General features: G+C 41.4%; 1 protein-coding gene across 1 annotated transcript in view; it reads right to left on the bottom strand.

Annotated features, from left to right (window-relative positions):
* Positions 1-19,303, bottom strand: part of LOC147035305 (uncharacterized) — a 94,238-nt gene extending 74,935 nt beyond the window's left edge. The window contains exons 1-5 of the mRNA XM_085865892.1: positions 19,154-19,303; positions 18,834-18,893; positions 17,687-17,790; positions 6,819-6,893; positions 5,862-5,954 (exon numbers count right to left, since the gene is read on the bottom strand). Coding sequence (XP_085722018.1) covers positions 5,862-5,954; positions 6,819-6,893; positions 17,687-17,790; positions 18,834-18,893; positions 19,154-19,303 — 482 coding nt within the window. The remainder of the gene's footprint in view (positions 1-5,861; positions 5,955-6,818; positions 6,894-17,686; positions 17,791-18,833; positions 18,894-19,153) is intronic.
* Positions 19,304-20,331: the final 1,028 nt, after the last annotated feature.

Here is a 20,331-nt window from a genome sequence, read left to right as displayed (position 1 = left end):
GAGGTCGAAAGAGGTTTGCGGAAAGGGGAGGGGGTTGCCCCCCCCACCCCAAAATATGTATTTGCTTTCTTCTCAAAAACTACACAAATAATTTCAATGAAACTTGACCACAACCTTCATCACCCGTGATATGCCATAGCTTGTTCACGACATTGAAAATAAATTGGGGTTTGAAGGGCATACGAGAAGGTTTCCCCCAATAATATGTAATTTTTTGTTTATATTACCGAGGCTTGTATAAGAGCTATTTGATTTCTTCTCCGAAACCACACACACAATTTTGATGAAACTTGACCACAACTTTCATCAGCCATGATGTACTAAAGTTTGTTCACGACATAAAAAAATTGGGGGCTAAGGGGGTTCACGGGGGGGGGGAGGGGTGCTCCCAAAATATGTATTCGCTTTCTTCTGCGAACGAACACACACAATTTTGATGAAACTTGACCACAATTTTCATCACCTGTGATATACCAAAGTTTATTCACACCATTTAAAAAATCCAGAGGTATTTGCTTTCTTCTCCATGATATTTCTGCTGAGTTTTCCAAGCCTACCAGTGGTTCCCTCGTTTTATTATCCAGCCCCTACCTTATGAGCACCCAGGGATATTGCTTAATCTTACAGTCTGCATGGAGTCCAGACAAGTGTGTATTGAGAGTCGTTCAAGACTCTGGACAACCAAGTACCTCGGTAACTTGGCAGCATACCAGCCTCAAAGTGAAACGTGCACCTCGGAGACTGCAGAGGAGGAATGACACCCATTGGTACAGTGATCAGGCAGGAATGTGTATGCCCACTGATGGTCCACACTGTGGACACAGTGAATCCAAACCAGGGACAAAGGCTCAATGAGAGAGACAGTCCAAGCATCACTTGTTGCTCAACAATGGTTCTCCAGCAGCAGCCTGCTTTCCCAAATCTCGATGTCTGCCAAAATGTCCAACAAACCATCCAGTTCAGCCAACATAACCAATGCAACATTTCATCAACTGTCCGCCCACCCAGTTTGGTGTATTATTTCCTGTTATTTCCAAGTTATCTTTATGATATCAAACTAATAGTTTGTATATCTAATTTGTGAGATCAATTGCTCCAAGAGATTAAAGATATTTTTGAAACATGCCATTAAGGAATCATATGCATTCTATTGTACATGGGCTAAACATGCACTTCAGGGCAGTCACTCGAGTCACCAAAAGCAATCAAACAGTGAAGAACAGACTCTGAATTTAGTTTGAGGTCTAGACAGTCAGTGAGAGCACAGCAACTGATACTACAACACTACTGAACCACATTGGAATCTTGATGGGATTATCAAAAGATTTTGTTTGCCCACAAGTTATCAATTTGTTCAAGAGTTTCATTTTGTACAATGCGACATCATCAAGCATGATTGCTTTGGGGGAGGAGGTTCAATCACTTACAGTCTTGGATGGCATCTGCAGTATTGGTGGTTATACAGAGCTCATTGTTCTTTCAAGTGGTGCATTTATAGCAAGAACGTTGTCATACATGCTGTTGCAAGACATTTTGCTCTCTGCACTGACCCGGGTTTATTCTATTGCAAGATAATTATTGATGCCATCTTGCCAGGACAATCGTGGGAGAACAATTTGCAGAAAATGACAGAAGTAATGGATTGGTCAGCAAGAAGCCCAAACCTCAATCCAGTTGATTATAATCTTTGGGAGCTTCTTCAATGTCCATGTGGCCTCACAGAAATTCGACTTGTGCTAACTGAAGAATGGAACAGAATCCCACAAAATCATCATCCTGTGTCTGATTAGAATCTCATGCCGAAGAGTTACCGTAGCTGTATTAACGTTAGGAGGTCTCACAAGACCACTGGGACTTTTGGTGACATATGTTTCAGCTGCCTAGAGAACATCATGTGCAGTCATCATCCATACATACACTTTCATTTCCATACCCATCTGCTAGCATTTCATTAATGGGTGTTGACAAACATGATGGGAATGGTTTTGCTTCAAAATATTGGCAATGAAACGACTTTTTGATGTCACACTTTGCTGTCACTTACTATTCTAGAGAGCAGGTCAGGTTTTAAATGTTCTTAAATTTTTAGATCCAGTTTGACACAAAAGTTAATTTACCGAGATTGCCATATATTTTCAGCTGAATCATTGCATATCAGACAAAACAACGATACAACATGGAAAACATTGTTTATTTACACCAAGAGTACAATGCATTAGCCAAAATGTCATGACATTTATATGAAAATGGTTGAAAAGTAAGAGAATGTCAGTCAACTATATTTTAGGCCACTCTGTATACTGCAAGCATTTACATTGTGAATTGCATTGGACGATGAAAGAACCCATATCGGTATGTACCTAACTTTCCTTTAAGCCATGCAGTCTTATTTTGATTCTCAGCCTGATTATAAACTCATCCTTGTCCTTTGGAGGCAAGCTACTACATAAATTCATCACTGCCTTTTGGTGGGAACTTTAAGCGACCTGTACTGTTAGCATTTCCTGGTGGACATTAAAGACTCCACAGTACTTTTCAAAAAGTGTACGGCATTGTATACCAATACGCTGGTCAAATTGCTGTCCTCATTCCGTAAGTTTCTTTCATATGCTTTAAAAATGCTTTTATCCAGTTAACGTTTTTATTTTGACACAAACATTGACCATCTCATATATAAAGAAGAAAGTTTGTTTGTTGACTTGTTCATTTATGCATTCACACCCTGCAGGAACCAATGCAACCAAACTTGGCATGGCTTCCTCTTTCATGCAGAGGAAGGTCAAGGGTGATGTTTGGATTAAAAAAAAATTGAATTATTATGAATTTTTAAAAATACATTTGTCTGCACGCCTCAATCGGACCTTGTGCTAATACACTGCCTGCATTTTTTTCCCCGGAGCAATTGAGTAATATATATTGTGAATCTTATGTTGAGGTTGTAGTGATTTGTTGTCAACAATACTAATTTAACTTGAAGGGAACTCGGTAGAGTGCATACCTCCGCCAGGCTGATTAGTTTACCTTTTGTATCCCACTGATAGACCGGACCTGGATTCAAACCTGAACTAAAATTTAATGAGCTTGTTCTTGTCATTATCTAACTCATCCATCAAGTTTCATCCGAATCCATCAGTAACTTTTTGAAATATCGTGCTACATATAGTTTTTGCCCTATCACTCAATGGTGAAGAATCACTAAAAAAAAATTCTCAGATTCGGATCATCACCAAAATCTAATAATTTGTCCTAGTCACATTTTGTCAAAGCTCTCCACCAAATTTAGTCCAAATCTGTCCACAACTTTTTGAGATATTTTGTTGACAAACAAACAAACTAGCATATCGACATGGATGAAAACATAATCTCCATGCACCTTCGGTGGCAGAGGTAATTATCATGGTGTTGACACATGTGCCTGTTTATAAAAAGATTGCTTTACACAGGCATATTATAACACTTCCATATCCAGGTCTCAAGCGAGTATGTTACTTACACACTGCCGCGATCGAGTAATATGTATTGTGAAGATTGTATGTTGAGGTCATATTATATATGCCGGCTAATAACGGAAAATGTGTATTCCCTTGGTACATTTCTCCCATACCTCTTATCCTCCACATATTGGTATGATCCTTCTCTTGCTTTTTAAATTTTAATCTACTGAGTCATGAAGATCGGCATGGCAAGATGCCCGCCGGAGCACTTCTGGATCTCATAAGAGAACACTTCTGTGAAGAAATATCTTCACCTACTTTACTTGCATTATAAATACTGCCACATACCACCAAAAATACAATGATGGGCAGAAACAAATCGGATGCAAAGAGAATGGCAGTCTACATGTCCCTTGATTCTCCAGAGCAGATTCAGGCTCGGGTTGAGGATCAACGTGCAAGACATGCTGCCTCCAGGGCAGCTGAGACTACAGAGCAAATTCAGACTCGGGTTGAGGATGAACGTGCAAGGCAAGCAGCCTCCAGAGCAGCATGTTGGATATCCTTAGAAGGTGAAGAATTTTGACACAAGTCCAAGTGCATTTTGCAACGCCTAAGATTGGTAATTCATACAAAACCATAAGGCCATCATTCCAGAATTTGTCATCCAGGAAATATGTCGATGCACATTGCACATTGCATTGAATTCAGCTAGTTTGATGAAATACAGGGCATGGTTGTCTCCAAAGGTATAGAGTTCATGGATGTTCAATTCAGAATACGAACCAATATAAAATAAATAAATTGCGTGCTGTACCTGTTATGCAAGTCAAAGTGTTAGTGAAGAAATCAAACCCAAATAAATTGTCATTCTTGTTATTGTGGGATGGTGGGATAGCCTGGAGGTGTGCATACTCGCCTCTGAACGTTCATTGGTTCGAATCCCAGCCCATCTATAAAGTGCCACCCTGGTGTTTCACATGCGGGGCAAGGGAGGCATTGATGTGTGCACTCTCCCTCAGATGTACGTTTAACCAACTAATACTGGCATTAGTTGGTGGACTTTAAAGTTGGTGGAAGAGTAGGAGAACTATCACCGGGACCATGAACAAATTCCAAATTAGTTCTCTAGCCTACAAAGAGGCACTGCATCAATAGCACAGCCATGCCCCAGGCAAATGATGCTACCCAGAGTCATATCCTGTGTATGAAAGAAGTTGTTTTTGTAAGAATAATAGCTTCTGCTAAATACACTTAAAACAACATTATTTTCATGAGAATATAAGAAGCGAATAAAAAAATGCATATATATCTCCCTGCGCGTGAGAAGCGAAAAGCAGCGTTAAGCAATCTTTTCATTTATCTGTCTGTCCACAAACTTCAGTTTGTATTCGAGGAGCAACGTCATTTCAATTGAATATTATATTTTGAAGATGATTCGGAACACGAACCCGAGGTTCAATATTACTCCTCTGGCTCTGAATTTGTCCCGATCGCACATGAGCTGAGAGAGGAGGAGGAGATTTGGACCATACTCTGTGCAGAGCGTTGGTGCTGCTTAAGCAGTCTCCTTGGCTATTGGACACAATCCTGGATGGGGCGCCACTCCAACACAGTATACCAGCATGCTGGCGCTCAATTTGCCGACCGCAGAAAGATGGCAGGCAGAGTTAACCCCACCGGGTATTAATTCAACAGCTGAGCGGGATTTGAAATCAGGACTCTCGCATCCAAAGCCCACCACTCTAACCATTAAGCCAACACCAGGCATCAGCAGGGGGAATTGAGATTATTGTTTTACTCTGTCTGTCTGTCTAGCAGTCAACAAAATTGAAGCTCGTTCCAAACAGGAAACTTACTGTTTCTAGCGACATCATAAAGGACACAAACAACAGGCACGAAGAACTAATGTAACGTTGTATATCAGGTTCTGCAAAAGATCAATGGTGGTAAACTTACAATTTTGTTTTCCTACAACCTTTGAAATCTTTATTTTATTTCTATTGAATTATATATTTGAACACTGTGAAACACAAATCATTTTTTTGGCACTTTCGACAAACCTTCCGTTTAGCAGTACTTGAACAAAATATCCATTTTGGATCATCTCGACCAGTAACATTTTCCACTCGCAAGCCCCGCTCGTGTCCTTTTTTTGTCACCACTGTGTGTTCCATGAACTCTCTCGTTATTATTGTTGTTATAAGGTTGTTATACTTGTTCATAAATAATTATTTCACAGTTAAAAGGTGGCTCACAATGGCAAGCAAGGCAAGGCATGGCTGCCACCATATATCATGTATATTACTGGGAAGTTAGCCAAGTTGCATTTCATTTCCTCGAATGATGTAAAGTGAAATATTCACGAATCTGGTACATATATTCTCAGGTTTTCAAGTTTGAGTTTCATTCCTCCTTTGATCAAACCACTTTGGGACATCTTGGAGCAGCACGTGAGGTCCCCAGTGATCATAATCCACCATTGAACCTACACTTGCTCCATCCGAGGCATTCATACACCTGATATCAACCATTTGCATGTGGAACACAAAGTGTTATTGACAGTTGCCCCTTACTATAAATTGAGTTATGTGATAAATAATCATCTGCATATTTATTTATCGACTCCCACTTGTGTTGGTAGATATAAGAAACGAAATTGACTTTTCTTCGGTTTTCATAAGCAGGATATTCCAACACTGCCAACATAGAACAGCTCTTGCCAAGTCAGCCTATTCTCCAGAGTACACGGTCTGCAGATTAAATCTGTTTCGGTGTCTGGGAATAAGCCAAATAGACTTTGATTTGTTCTCCGCTCAAAAAGCGGTCCTGTGCTACTGCCACTAAAGCTAGTACTGTATATGTCATCTCTAACCTCTATTCTTGCCAGCACTTACTTCACAATCCCATTTGGGAAATCAGATAGCGTTTTTCATTCCCTGGGCCTACATGATGTAGTAGTCTACAGCTGACGCAGCAAAGCCTCAGGGATGACAAGATAACAGTTCATCTGCACTTGCTTGAACTCCTTTCGTTTCAACTTCAAATGCTCAGTCTCACAATTAAGTATGATCAATTAACTGTTACAGTTACTTCCTCCAACCTCAAGTCCCAGTTACCCTCTAATTTTTACAGGTGGTTTGTTGCATTATTAACTTTTCGTCATAGTTATTCCCTTTAACCACTGGTGAAGTTCCAATACTTTTAACAACAACAATTATGCAATGGACATTTCACAATAAAATCGTTTGGGCATTTCTTCCATTTTTTTTCTCTCGTCTTTTTTAACCCGTCCTTTTGGCCCTTGACATATTGTAAGTCCGGCGAGAATGTGCACACGTATCTCTTTGTTAACCATTATATAATCCAAAGCTATCTACTTACTTGACTCCTTTTACAAAGACACCGAGGCTCTTGGAAAAGCTAAGCTCAACAATATAACAGAGGACAACAGGCAAACTAGGGATATAATCGGGCAAGGAACCAAAAGATAGGTAGCATAATAAGGAGGGGCATTTGGAGAGAACAAGGGAACAGAGGGGATAAGTAAAAAAGGAAATGTGAGCAGACAGGAAAAGCTCATAAATAGGGTAAATGTGGAAAAGTATTGGTGAACTGGAGCAGAGAATCAATGGAAGATAGCCAATATCAGGAAGAGGCCATGGCCCACCATTTTGAAGACACGGTAGGAAGAACATTTCCAGTCAGTAAGTAAGGTCAGGTCAGATTAGATCTGTGACTTGCTACAGGTACCATGTAAACCTGTACTCAGCTGTTCCATCGTCAGGTTGTCAGTGGCGAAACCATCTCCACCACCAAGTTTCTTGGTGAGAAGGGTGTATGATATGGACACCTAGCAGGATGAAAAACAAAACCTGTCAAATGGCGGGGGAACTCCTTATGAGCCAACAGCCATCCATATCTAGTGCCCAACTGTGTATGCGGACGTCCTCCTGCAGTTGGGTTGCTTTTTATGAGGAGGTTGGTGGCACGATTTGCACTCCGTAAAACCCTTCATTCCGCAAAACATTCTAAAAGCACAAAGAACTGAAAACTCACTCCGTAGGAGTACCTCCTGTGCAACTGCCCTTCGCAGGACAGCTCACCGGATGACGGGAGTGGGGCAATGCCTTTGGCTACCCCAAATCTTTAATGATTGGAGGGAAACCATAGGGTAAACTTCCCGGGTTAGATTGCGGAAGTGTGTGTCGGTGCAGGGCTGAGGTATCATCCATCAGACGGCGGTCAACTTGGGTTAACCTGAGGTGGTCCCTTCGGTTGGGTGCCTGGAATGTCCTATCCCAACGGAGGATGATCACCTGTCTTTGTTATCATCTTATCTCAAGCGTTTGGACATCTGTATTGCAGCACTCTCTGAGGTAGGGAGACCGGATTGCAGCGAGATCATGGCGGGTGGTTACAGCTACTATTGGTCTGGTCACTCTGATGGTTACCATGCCCAAAGATTTGCTGGAGCTGTGTCCAACAAGCTGACTACAATGGTAACTGAGGTAACACCAGTCAACAAGTGTATTAGGAGACTAAGGATTCTTCACTCTTTGGGTGTCATTTCCCTGGTCTCTGAACATGCTCCGACTGAAGAGATTGATCTCACCTTGAAGGACGCATTCCATGCCACACTCGAGTCTGTGGTTGATCATTGTTCCAGGCGAGATACTATTCCAGTCTTGGGGGATTTCAATGGATCGACTGGAACTGTTAGGGATGATTATGAGATCTGTGTTGGTCACCATGGGTCTGGAACTGTGAACCAGAAAGGCATCAAGTTTCTTGACTTGGTGAGATTTAATTTTATTGGAGAGATTTAATTTACTTGGAGATTTAATTTCTATGGAACAAGGTCTTTTTGGAGAATCCTTGGCAATCGCTGGTCGGACTTTGTGTCAAACGAGCGGTTGCTGAGAGAGACTCAAATGAGATTTGTTACTTGTATAGTCCTTGAGCATCATCTGCGGCTGTATGGACATGTGACTCATTTTCCTGACGTTGATCCTGCTCACCAGATTTTCTCAGCGAGGCAGTCTCATGAGTGGAGGAGGCCAAAGGGACGACCATATGCCTCGTGGTTGCAGCAGGTTGATCAGCTTCTCAAGGAGATGGGGATGGGCCTGGCATCTGCCTGGGGGATGGCCAGATGGAGGCCCCTGGAGTACCGACAGAAAGCGGACGCAGTGACCCGCTGCTCCGCAGCATGCTCCCATACCTGACCTGACCTGACGTTTCTCGATTTGGGGATGACAATGTGGTATGAATTGCTGGCTGAGTGACTGCATCCTGTTGGTGGCTTGAGAAGGAAGAAGGGCAGGTGGGTAACCATTTATATGAAGTGGCAGATAATCACTTGGCCACTGACCTGTCTCTAGTGTGAAAGGCGGAAGTTCTGCACCTAAATCTCCTGATGCGTAACTGAAATGGTGTTTTGGCAGGATAGTCTAGAGAGGTGTGCCCTCACCATTCAGCAATGCAGCCTGAGTTCCAATCTCGACCCAGCAACAACCCCTCATCTTGGTGGTTTGCAGGCAGGATGATTCATCAACAAGTGTGTATCCCTTGGATGTTTAATGTCCCTGGGATGTTTATGAAATCCAGCATTAGTTGGTGGATGTTAAAGTTCCATGGTTTCCTGCGTGAAGAGTCCGTGAGTTATCGCCGGCACCCTGGCCAAATTCCAACTTCCTCCTCTAACCTACAGGAGGCACTGCATCAGTGGCACAGCTGCACCCCCAACCAATTATGCCACCTGCAGCCATGTGATGCATACAATATAAAAAATAAGTGACTCAAATGATCATCAGGGCCTTGGAATCCATTGATTCCAAGGGTGCCAGGTTCGATTGAGCAGCACCAGCCCACATCGGAGAGCTTTACCACATAACAGATTAGATGAAGGCCTTGTACACTGTATCAAAGTGAGAAAGGACAATGAATTACTTTGTTCTGTGGAGAATTATCAAGGCTCTGTCCTGCTCTGGAGACCTATATCATTGGTCCAGGATGGATCATAACAGATTGCTCATGCAAGGAGTTCTGTTTCCATGAGAGATTGACTGCAAAAATAAATTGTATGTTTCATCACGTGGTATTTATTTTGAGACAGAGTCAGTGCATGGTACTTAAAAGCAGTGAATGGCAGTAAAGGTCATTGATGTGATCCTTATTTGTCATGATCATCACATAAGAATGCAGCTGCAGCATGCCTGTCATCGGTGCAGGGACTTTCCAATGCAGAATATAGTTAATTTGAAAACTGAGATTGAGGGTTTTCTCAATATGTGGAAAAGTACTTTATGTAAACCATGATCGGGACAGCTCCCTGCTCACTGCCTTCATGGGCACCACATTTCAAGGATAAGCAGGAAATAGGATGCATTATGCATGACTTGGGGCATGAAGAAAACCAACTCTACAATAAAGGTGAGGACCTGATTTGTCACTGACAGAAATATAGAAATGAGGGCAGGGTGCCGGAGAGTGTAAAATGCTTGGGTAATATCCAATGAGCCTGCTCTGACATTCTTTTTGAGGTTCAAAGCATTCATCCATTGCTAAGGAAGCAGAAGAGACATATCTCGAATGGAGTGGTCAGTCCTGAAGCTAAATTTATTATATATAAACATACATATACATATATGTGTGAATATATATATATATATATATATATATATATATATATATATATATATATACATATATATATATATATATATATATATATATATATATATATATATATATATATATATATACTAGCAGGGATACCCATGCTCCGCGCAGGAATCCTGTGGATGACGGCGGGTCTGAAGGAGTATATGTCACAGTTAATTGTAAAATTGTAGAGGCTGCCACCATTATTATTTTTTTCATCACCACTATAATATTATATTTTCCCCGCCATGTTTTATATGCAGAAGACTCGAGTTCAAAAATGTTAAGATTTATTGCCGCATCAGATAAAAAACCATAATTTTTCAACAATGTGAGGCTGGTTTCGTGTCATCATTTGCGACTTAATTTATACGTCGGGCATAACCCAGCCTGGCCCAGTGTATTTGATTTATTTACATCTGTTGTCCTGACAAAAAATTATGTTATATTATGTATATGAAGTTACAACGTACCTCCGCCCATAACCATTCTATAAAATATCTACATAGCCCATAACCATTTAATTATAAAATAAAATACACATACACCATATGCCATCACCATTCTATTTATATCTGTAATATGTATATATACAAACCACCACCACCATTTTTTTTATTTCCCACCACCATTTTTATTTTTCACCAGCAACATGTATTTCCTTCATCGAACATCCTATTCCCGTTTATGAAATAACTGAAGTAGCTCAATAATTTTAGTGGAGTGCTTGAGGATAAACAATATTTGATGTCTTCCCCTCTGGGGCCAATATGTATAAAGCCTCCGATGATCCCACTCTGGAGCATCCCACATATAGCTGACCATGGGAAAAGCAAGGAGTGGATAATTCCAGCCCTGCTACTTTCAATGACTGTCCTTGTGCCTTATTGATAGACATCGCAAAGCACAGGCATACAGGAAATTCTAGTCTCTTAAATTCAATCATTGAATTTGATGGAATGAGTGGAATTCGCGGAATGAATACATCTTCTCTTTTCGCACATCCTGTCATGAAGTGGCCTCAATTACATGTGGTAGTAGTCTTTTCACAATCAGTTTAGTTCCATTGCAAAGTTTTGGTGCATCTACATTACGTAATAACTTAATAGGGCATCCAACTTTTAATGACAGATTGTACGGAGGCAATCCTGGTAATTCCAATGAGTTTAGAAATTCTGTGGGATAATGTATGGCTTGCTCATTATCCAGTGTGGTGTCAATAGACTTGTGACTATGTTGTTCGCCTGGAACTACTTGCAATAACTGATGGTTTATTACACGGACTGTTTCATTAAGTGGAGCCAGGATTGTTCTTTCACAGAGCCACAGTGTGTTTTTGTAATTAGTCGCTAAATTGGGATACACATGAGCCTCTAATTATTCCATAGATGAAACTATTGTACCACAGTCATCGGGAATAAATATTACATCATTTGTGTTCGGGATTTCACCATTTCCAAGTTTGAGAAGTAATTGTGCGAAATTGCCAGCATCTAAATCACCATATAATTTGACCCTCATGTTTGTTGTTCGATGGATAGTTTGTACGAATGTCCAGAGGTATGAAGATTCTATACTGGCTTTCGTTTCATCAGCTGGAGTGCCACGGGTACTACAGTTAAAGTTTGTCTGAAATCGCCAGAAATAAGCAGCGTAACTCCACCTATAGGCAGGTCTACTCCTCTTAAATCTCGCATAGTTATATCTAATGCTTCGAATGCATCCTTAGGCGACATCGTACCTTCATCCCAAACTATGAGGTCGCAATTCTTCAGCACTTTTTCTGCTTCAGTTTGTTTGCCAATGCCACAAACCGGATATTCCATTGTAGCGAAGTCGAGAGGCAATTTGAAAGCAGAATGCGCTGTGCAGCCACCCAAAAGTAGTGTTGCGGCTATACCGGATGAAGCAACGGCTAATGCGATCTTTTTCTGGCTCCTCATCTTAGCAAGCAAACGGTTGAGGACAAATGTTTTGCCATTACCACCCGGGGCATCCAAGAAAAATATCACACCACTTCACTCTTGAACCGCTTCAGAAATCAGTTGATATGCATTACTCTGATCCTGTACCAGAAGTGGGTCATTGTCAGAAAGAAACTTTGCGAGAGTATCTGTGTTGTAGTTTGTTTCACGGAACCATTCTCTACTGATGGTTGCGCTTTCAGACCTATTAGAAGAGGGAAGTCCCCACTTAGTTAAATCTTTCCCGCTCATGTATAACACCAAATCTTCAATGTATATCAGAGCCTCATTGAACATATCTGGTGTGTACTGGATACAGTATAATATACATACGGCAATTTTTGCATAGCCCAATACACTACAAATAAAGGTTGGTCGACTTACGACCAAATCGACTTACGATTGGTCGGTCGGAACCGATCGTGGTCTGAAGTCGATGACTACCTGTATGTACAATAAAATATGACTTGTGTTAATCATGCATTAAAAGAGGCGTTTGTTGATGTGAATAGGGCCTATGATAAGTGTGTCGAATGCATAAGTCAAATTCGGAAACGGGAATTCGGAATTAACTGCAGCACTATTTTTTCATTCTATTGCAAATAGCATTGGCCCCATGTCAATCGGCTGAACTTGAAAAATTAACATTACGAAAAGTGTGTCGAATGCATAAGTCATAATTCGGAAACCGGGAAGTCGGAAGTCATTGTCTTCAATTGACTAATATTAATTTCTCATTCTCTAGCAAATTCCGTTGGTCCCATGTCAATCGGCTGAACTTGAAAAATTAACGTTACGCAATCAGGTGATGACGTCATAATTCGGAAACCGGGAAGTCAGAAATCATTGTCTTCAATTGACTGTAGCATTATTTTTTCATTCTATTGTAAATGGCGTTGGCCCCATGTCAATCGGCTGAACTTGAAAAATTAACGTTACGCAATCAGGTGATGACGTCATAATTCGGAAGCCGGAAGTCGGAAGTATAATTATTTTACATCGGGACACTCCCGGGTACATGTTCTGTCAGCATGTGAAGTTTGGTGAGGATCAGTTCAGTGCTTTTCGCGTGCATAGGTCACAGATAAACACACACACAGACACACTTTCAACTATATATATATATATATATATATATATATATATATATATATATATATATATATATATATATATATATATATATATATATATATACACATATATGAAAGTCCCACCCACATCTCTCACCTGTGAATGGAGGCAATAGCCAATCAGCTCTCACCCAATCAAGTTAATCCACCTGGCTGGGATTATATGAATAAATTTACATTAACATACTACCTTGTGTGGGCCTTTTTGGTTGCTTTATGCAGCTTCTTCAGCTGGAAGAGCAAGGGAGATGTCAATATATGTCTTTATGTTTTCTGTCTGTCAGTCGATAGAATTGGCCCCGCATACTCTTGCATACTGTTGACATCCTCTTGGAAAATGGCGATGCAAGAAAACATTTTTAAACCTGCAGGACAGGGGGTTCAGGGTGGGGGCAAGGCCCCGATTCTCTTGATTGAAATGTGTATCGTCTAGCGCCAAGTGGTGATTGGCATTTTTACAAATAGTCATTTATCTCAACTCTAAATTCCTTCTGAACAAGGTGTTCCTCCTCCACCAAACAAGAGTTTGATTAATCGGTGTGCCCTGAGATCTGCAGACATTATTTAATCCATTACCTTCCTGATTATTGTAAGATGGCCAACTGGTCTGTCGTTCAGTGTGTCTGTTTTGGCACCCTTTGTTTAGATTAGAACAACACAAGTCGCCTTCCATCGCAAAGGTATTAAACCTTCCAATAAGGATTTGCAGAAGGGTAGTGATTATTGTGAAAGAGGAATAGCCATCTCACAGGTTTTGAGGGGAAATTCACTGATGCCATTGAAATCACCTGCTGATTTTGTCAAGGTTGCTTTTCTTCTTCTTCTTCTTCTTCTTCTTCTTCTTCTTCTTCTTCTTCTTCTTCTTCTTCTTCTTCTTCTTCTTCTTCTTCTTCTTCTTCTTCTTCTTCTTCTTCTTCTTCTTCTTTCATATGTAGCACATCTGCAAGGATCATCCTTTGCTGGGGGTGTAGCTGTGCCACTGAAGAAAAGCCTTCTATAAGTTCGAGCAGGAATTTGAAATTTGTTCAGGGTGCCAGCGATAACTCACATACTCTTCGGGAAGGACACCACAATAATTTTAAAGTCCACCATCTAATGCCAGGAGATGAAACAGCTCACAGGTGAGTACGAGTACCTCTCGGCCATCCTGCCAGCCCGAGAGATTGCTGGGATTCCAATATGAGATGATATTCTTTGGATTCTAATCTCAAAGTTCTCTGACACTGTTTGCCATTTTGACTGCTTCATCTTCCACGCTCTACTTGCAAATGTGTTTGCTTTGTCCACATAATGACAGATATGCAAGTTTCTTCATCATGTTCCAACTTAAAACTTATTTTAAGATATTCACTTATCAATCATGCAATGAGCAGCTAGTTGCAGCTTTGAAGACTTCAGAAGTCATCCATAGCATTGCTGTTTTTGAGGTTTTATTTCAAATTCCCCATCACTTTTAACATCACCTTCCATTTGCAAAGCAACTTATACAAATCAGCCATTCATAATGAAATATACCTTTCCTTCTACCGGATGGGACAGCACTGTGGATATGTCGGGGCATAGTTGCAAGTCTTCCCGCTTGAGTCACTGGACTTGCCCTATCATGACGTGGCTTGTGTGGACATGTTGTGATAGGTTTCAGCTTATCACCACCTGATTACAGTATCAGATTTCCAACATTCACGTGCACTGAGAAGCTTTAGAATAATTGTGTGGCCGATACCGATGCTACGACCTTGCCAAAGACAGCTGGCAAAAGACAAACAACCATCAGCTTGAAAGGAAAGGCTGCCCTTGGTAAGAACTGCCAATGTCTTATTGGTCCAACCTTCAAGCGCGCGTATTTTGCCAGCAACAGGAAATTAGGGCGAGGTTGGGTCAGTTTAAATGCCTTGACCTCCATGGGAAAGGTCACTCTAAACAGCTTGTCTCTCTCTCTCTCTCTCTCTCTCTCTCTCTCTCTCTCTCTCTCTCTCTCTCTCTCTCTCTCTCTCTCTCTCTCTCTCTCTCTCTCTCTCTCTCTCTCTCTCTCTCTCTGTCTCTCTCTCTCTCTCTCTCTCTCTCTCTCTCTCTCTCTCTCTCTCTCTCTTAACTTTGAACTGAAGACAAAAAATGCGAAAGAAGCTGTAAGTAGTTCGAAGTGGTATCAAAAAAGAAAACATGCATTGAGCTCAATAATTGTGCAAATTATTATTGGTTCAACATAAAATGCTCAACAATTTGCTCCTGCAAGGTTTGTCAGGTAATGGCTGTCTCCATGTGATATGACTTCAGAGCACAGGTGTGTCTGAAGAGCTGTAGTGACGAATGTCATTCGGATATTAAGTGAATTACCCGAGTGACGTCACAAATGTCACAACAGTGTGAGCCTGTGCAGCTCGTTTATCCCTTAAAAAAGTGGCTGAACTGATGAGAGTGTCAATCAACATAGTCCGTTAGGTCGATGTGTGATGGAAAACCTGGGAGAAAACATGCAGCTGCAAAAGAATCCTGATCTGATGTACCATACTCTGTGATACAGATTGTTGGTTCTGCCAAAGTAGTCTCTTGGCCTGGGGTCATGCTGGTCAGTTAGCCATGCCTCTTCCAACAGTAGTTAGAGCAGGAATTTTGAATTTGTTAATGCTGTCGTCGATAGCTCACCTACTCTTCGCGAAGGACACCGTGGGATCTTTAATATCCACCAACTAATGTCAGCAGACAAGTCGCCCAGTTTAACATCCACTCGAGGGATGGCACACATATTGATGAATCACCGGCCTGTGAAACACCGGGATGACAGTTTATAGCTGTGTTGGGATTCAAACGCAGGCTAGACAGCTTAAGAGACAAGTGTGCATACCTCAAGGCTATCCCATCAGCCTGCGAAAGAATAGGAACTGTCATCACTGTCAGATGGTCCCTTGTGGTTAACAAATTCATGCTACTGTTATATTAATGTAGCTATCCACAACTGTGCTCTATTGTTGGACGTAAGAGGAGAATGTGTGAATGAAACTGTAAATGTTATGGCGTTGGATGAGAAAACTTGATTGTGTAAATTAAAGGAAAGACTGTTGTAAGCAAATGTCACCATGACCTTACCTCATGACGTCACACTTACGCATAACTCCAATTCAAACTTAACCCAACCAATTGCATTTTTACGTTATCAGATCATTGCAGCACCACAATCTTTTTCAACTAATTTTTACAATCCATTCACTTCATGCGCTGTCCGACAAAGGTATGTTGTCATGTGACTTCATAGTTGAGATACAGCAGATCAATAGCTACCCTATGGGTGGTGTTCAGCAACTATTTCACCCTGAAAATGGAACACCATGAAGATTCTGAAATACATAAAAAAATATCGATATCAGCTTTCTGTTCGGCCTGTCTTTTCACAAGTAGCATTTTCTTGCCCTCCATATTGCCCTCCAGGCATTAAATGTCAACTATAGGATGTGGCAAGGTATCTATATTATAAAGCAGAAATGTCTGTCTGTCTGTCTCTCTGTCTGTCTGTCCGTCTATCCCCGAACTACTCCGTCAGTTTTGGGGCAAGCCCCACCAAACTTTCTGTGGAACGTTTTGGGCTTCCAGTTGGTGTCCTAAGGTGGGTGGGAGGTTTCATAAATTCCCCAATACAATTATGATTTTGAGTTTCTACCCATAAGAAAATGCTCTCTCCACATGTAACCTCATCTCCCAGTTCGGCATTACCAGTTTCATAGTCATTGTTATCAACTTCATCATCATCATGAAAGGTACATTGATTTTACACAGTACCTGTATGCTTTTGTGGTCCCTGTGCAGTACATGCCTTAAAGTGGGTGGGAGTTTCTCAAAACATTTTGTTCCTGAGATTTTGGGCTCCCACCTGTGCATAGCACAGGTACCTTGCCAGTTTCAGATATATATGAGAGACATGCAGTGAGGGCAGGCAGATTAGTCCCTCTCTTAAGATCATTAACGAGCCAGCTAGTTTTTTTTCCCCAACAACCTGAGCATGACAGGATAATTATCCTGAAACAAGCTTCGAATTAAAATCCTTAATAATACTTCCTTCAGGTGCATTTACACCTATAACCTCTGGGATGCCAGTCCAGTGTCCGAGTCATTATGCCACAAATATTTCAAGGCCTAAGGACACAACATTAGGCCACAATCAATTGCTGATATCTTCTTGTCCTTGAGATCTCAGCAATGTTTAGCTTGCAAGTTTATACAGCTGCCTAAATCACACCAAAGTGCATTTATGTTAACACCAGGCACCTGTGCCAGACAAGTTGATTTCACACTTCTACTTTGATGTTTCAAACAAGGACAGTATGTTCTAGTTTAACCACAACATCCATCATGAATGTTTTTCATGACCTCTTCACATAACATTGCAACAACCTTCAAATAGTTTCTGAAGAGGTGTTAATTATCCTTGTTCTCGTATTATGTGCCACAGAATAATAGAATGTCATTATATATTGCTGTTAATGAACGGAATGCACACCTCTTGCTATAACCGACGTGTATCGAGCAAACAGAGTAACAATGAGGACATGAAGAGAGTGGTGCAACCGACACTGAGCTGCTCTCAACATTCATTTGTCCTCTCTGAAATGATAACATGGTGTAACAAATGCCAGTTGAACAGGGCAACTGCAAGAACGGGAATGCGTCAGCAATGCCACTTCATGGGAAGGTGCATCTTTGGTTGTGGATAGAATTACCAAAGGAAAGAACAGCTGTACAATTACGTGGTGTTTGTAAGAGTTTAGTTGTTTACAGTGAAGTGGTGCGGCATGTTTAAAACACAACATTACAGATGGTGTGAGTTGTGGCAGCCGACTCTTGAAAACAAGGGGGGTAGCTGCCAAAAGCTGGGTTGGTAAAGTGCTTTCTTCTGAGCAGTCTGTTCCTGGGTTTGACCCTGAAAAGGGTTGAACTTACTCCACTGAAACTGCTAGAGAATCACTTGGGTTGCGTCGGAATTGGTGACGAGTTTGCAAAAATACAGCTCATTTGGACCCACTGGGCAAATGATTTATAATTATAAAATCCTATTTGCTGATTGCAGAAATTCATTTCCCCAACCCAAAATCGTAGCTCTCTGGCTGTGAATTGGTAATGCAGAAGATAACACTTTCACATGATGGGTGATGCTTGTTGACAGAGCATGCGCTAAACGACATGATAGGACACAATCTAGATACAGCCAGGTGTTTCGTGTGTGTGTGTGTGTGTGTGTGTGTGGGTGTGTGTGTGTGTGTGTGTGTGTGTGTGTGTGTGTGTGTGTGTGTGTGTGTGTGTGTGTGTGTATGCAACCACATCCAAGTCGTTGGTCACATTCTGATGCCAAGACTTCAAAGATGGCCCAAAACTGCTTCTCCAGAGCCGACACCAAACGATTGTTGCTGGCATGTAATCCAGTGGGAGCTCATCCCGCACCAGTTGTCAAACAAGTTTCCAATAAATTTAGCCCTCCATGATTCCCAAAATGAACAAGATTGTTTGCACAACAAAATGGCAGAAGCACAAGGTATATAAATAAATAAAGAATATATTTCACAAAGACATATTAATAAGCCACAACTCCTGGAAAACGAAACCACAAGACAACAACCTATTTCCATCTAAATGTGCCACACAGGCCTTACACACTTAAGCACCGCCAGTGCAGTGCGGAAGAGAAGGTACATAGCTGAATGAGCATATTTCTGGAACAAACAGCATGGGCAAAAAGCTGAAGAAGGAGAACATGCACAATGCTCTCTGCATCTGCGTCTCTCTCTGCCCTCCCCCACCCGACCATCCACCCCCAAGCAAAGAACAAGAGCACTTCCTTCCTCATCAGTTCCTTCCTTCCTCATCCACTTCCACATCCACTTCCTCATCAGACCCAGTTGTTACATTTTACTACCCAACTCCCTTCACCAACCCCCATCCCAAACCACCCCAAGGCCTTCCACACATGCACCACAAAGGGCACTTCCCTCGGGGGATCCAGCAACTCTGCCCAGAGGCCTTCATGACTCTCCTGCTTACTCCACCCAGCATTCTTTGCTCTGAGATATTCACAGGTCTCCGCTGCAGGACATTCACCAATCCCCGCCTTCCTTGTGGCCATGACATACAGCGAGGAGGAGCCTATTCCTCTCTGGTTGCAAAAGAGTAGATGTAACATCACCCTGCCCCACTGTTCCGGGCCTCTGCCAGAATTTATCAGACGTGGGACATGAGACCTCTTAACCCAGCTCCATCTAAAGCAGACAGTGCCTGCCCCTCATTGGTAACACATAAAGTCTCCTCACCCTGAACCAAAACAAAGAAACATGTAATATAGGTAAGACATAAAGCCACACAAACATACACGGTGTGTACAGCCTTAATCTTACGGCTGCCGTTTCCCCATTAACGCAACTACGTAGATGACTATATATGTGTGTGTGTATACATACATATATATATATATATATATATATATATATATATATATATATATATATATATATATATATATATGTTATCATGCTAAAATATGTAATTTGGTGCCTTTCTGTCTGCCTGTCTGACCGCGATACATTCGGTCAGTCGTTACTTATCCAATCTAAACCAAACTTGACAAGGCGACTGAGGGTCACACATTGAAGGTTGTAGCTACTTTATCCCCCTCTACTCTCTGCCTTCCCCAAGGGGGTTTTCCACCTTGAACAAATGCTGCATTAAGTTGATTCATGGGACACACCTACTGGAAGTAAATATAATTATAACCACAAACTATTCAGTCAATTCCATACATCATATAATTACTTTTTTAAACAGTCGCTACTGTTGTTTAAGACTCGACTGAAATATTTTGTGGGAAACCCGACGTCCTTAAGGCATTAAATGCCGATCACGTCCACCACAGATGAACGGGCCTGAGCTGTCTTGACTTGCTGGGCCTCTTGGTAGGCCGCTAGCTAAGCTGCAATTATTGTTAGCTAATAAAAGGTGCTTAAATGAGTCTTTTACAGATGAATGATGTATCCCATTACCTGTCCGATTTTTCTCACCATCAGCTTATATGTGGACATCATGGATTAAGATGGACAAATCCTATATTGTCATCAATGTGGATGCCATGACGTCACTGATTAAGATGGATGCCATGTC

Source organism: Eptatretus burgeri, chromosome 1 (assembly GCF_056783735.1).
Source record: "Eptatretus burgeri isolate ZD-2024b chromosome 1, Ebu_testis_v1, whole genome shotgun sequence".
Taxonomy (NCBI): Eukaryota; Metazoa; Chordata; class Myxini; order Myxiniformes; family Myxinidae; genus Eptatretus; species Eptatretus burgeri.
Note: the sequence above shows the minus strand (reverse complement) of the source record. Positions and strands in the feature narration are given on the sequence as shown.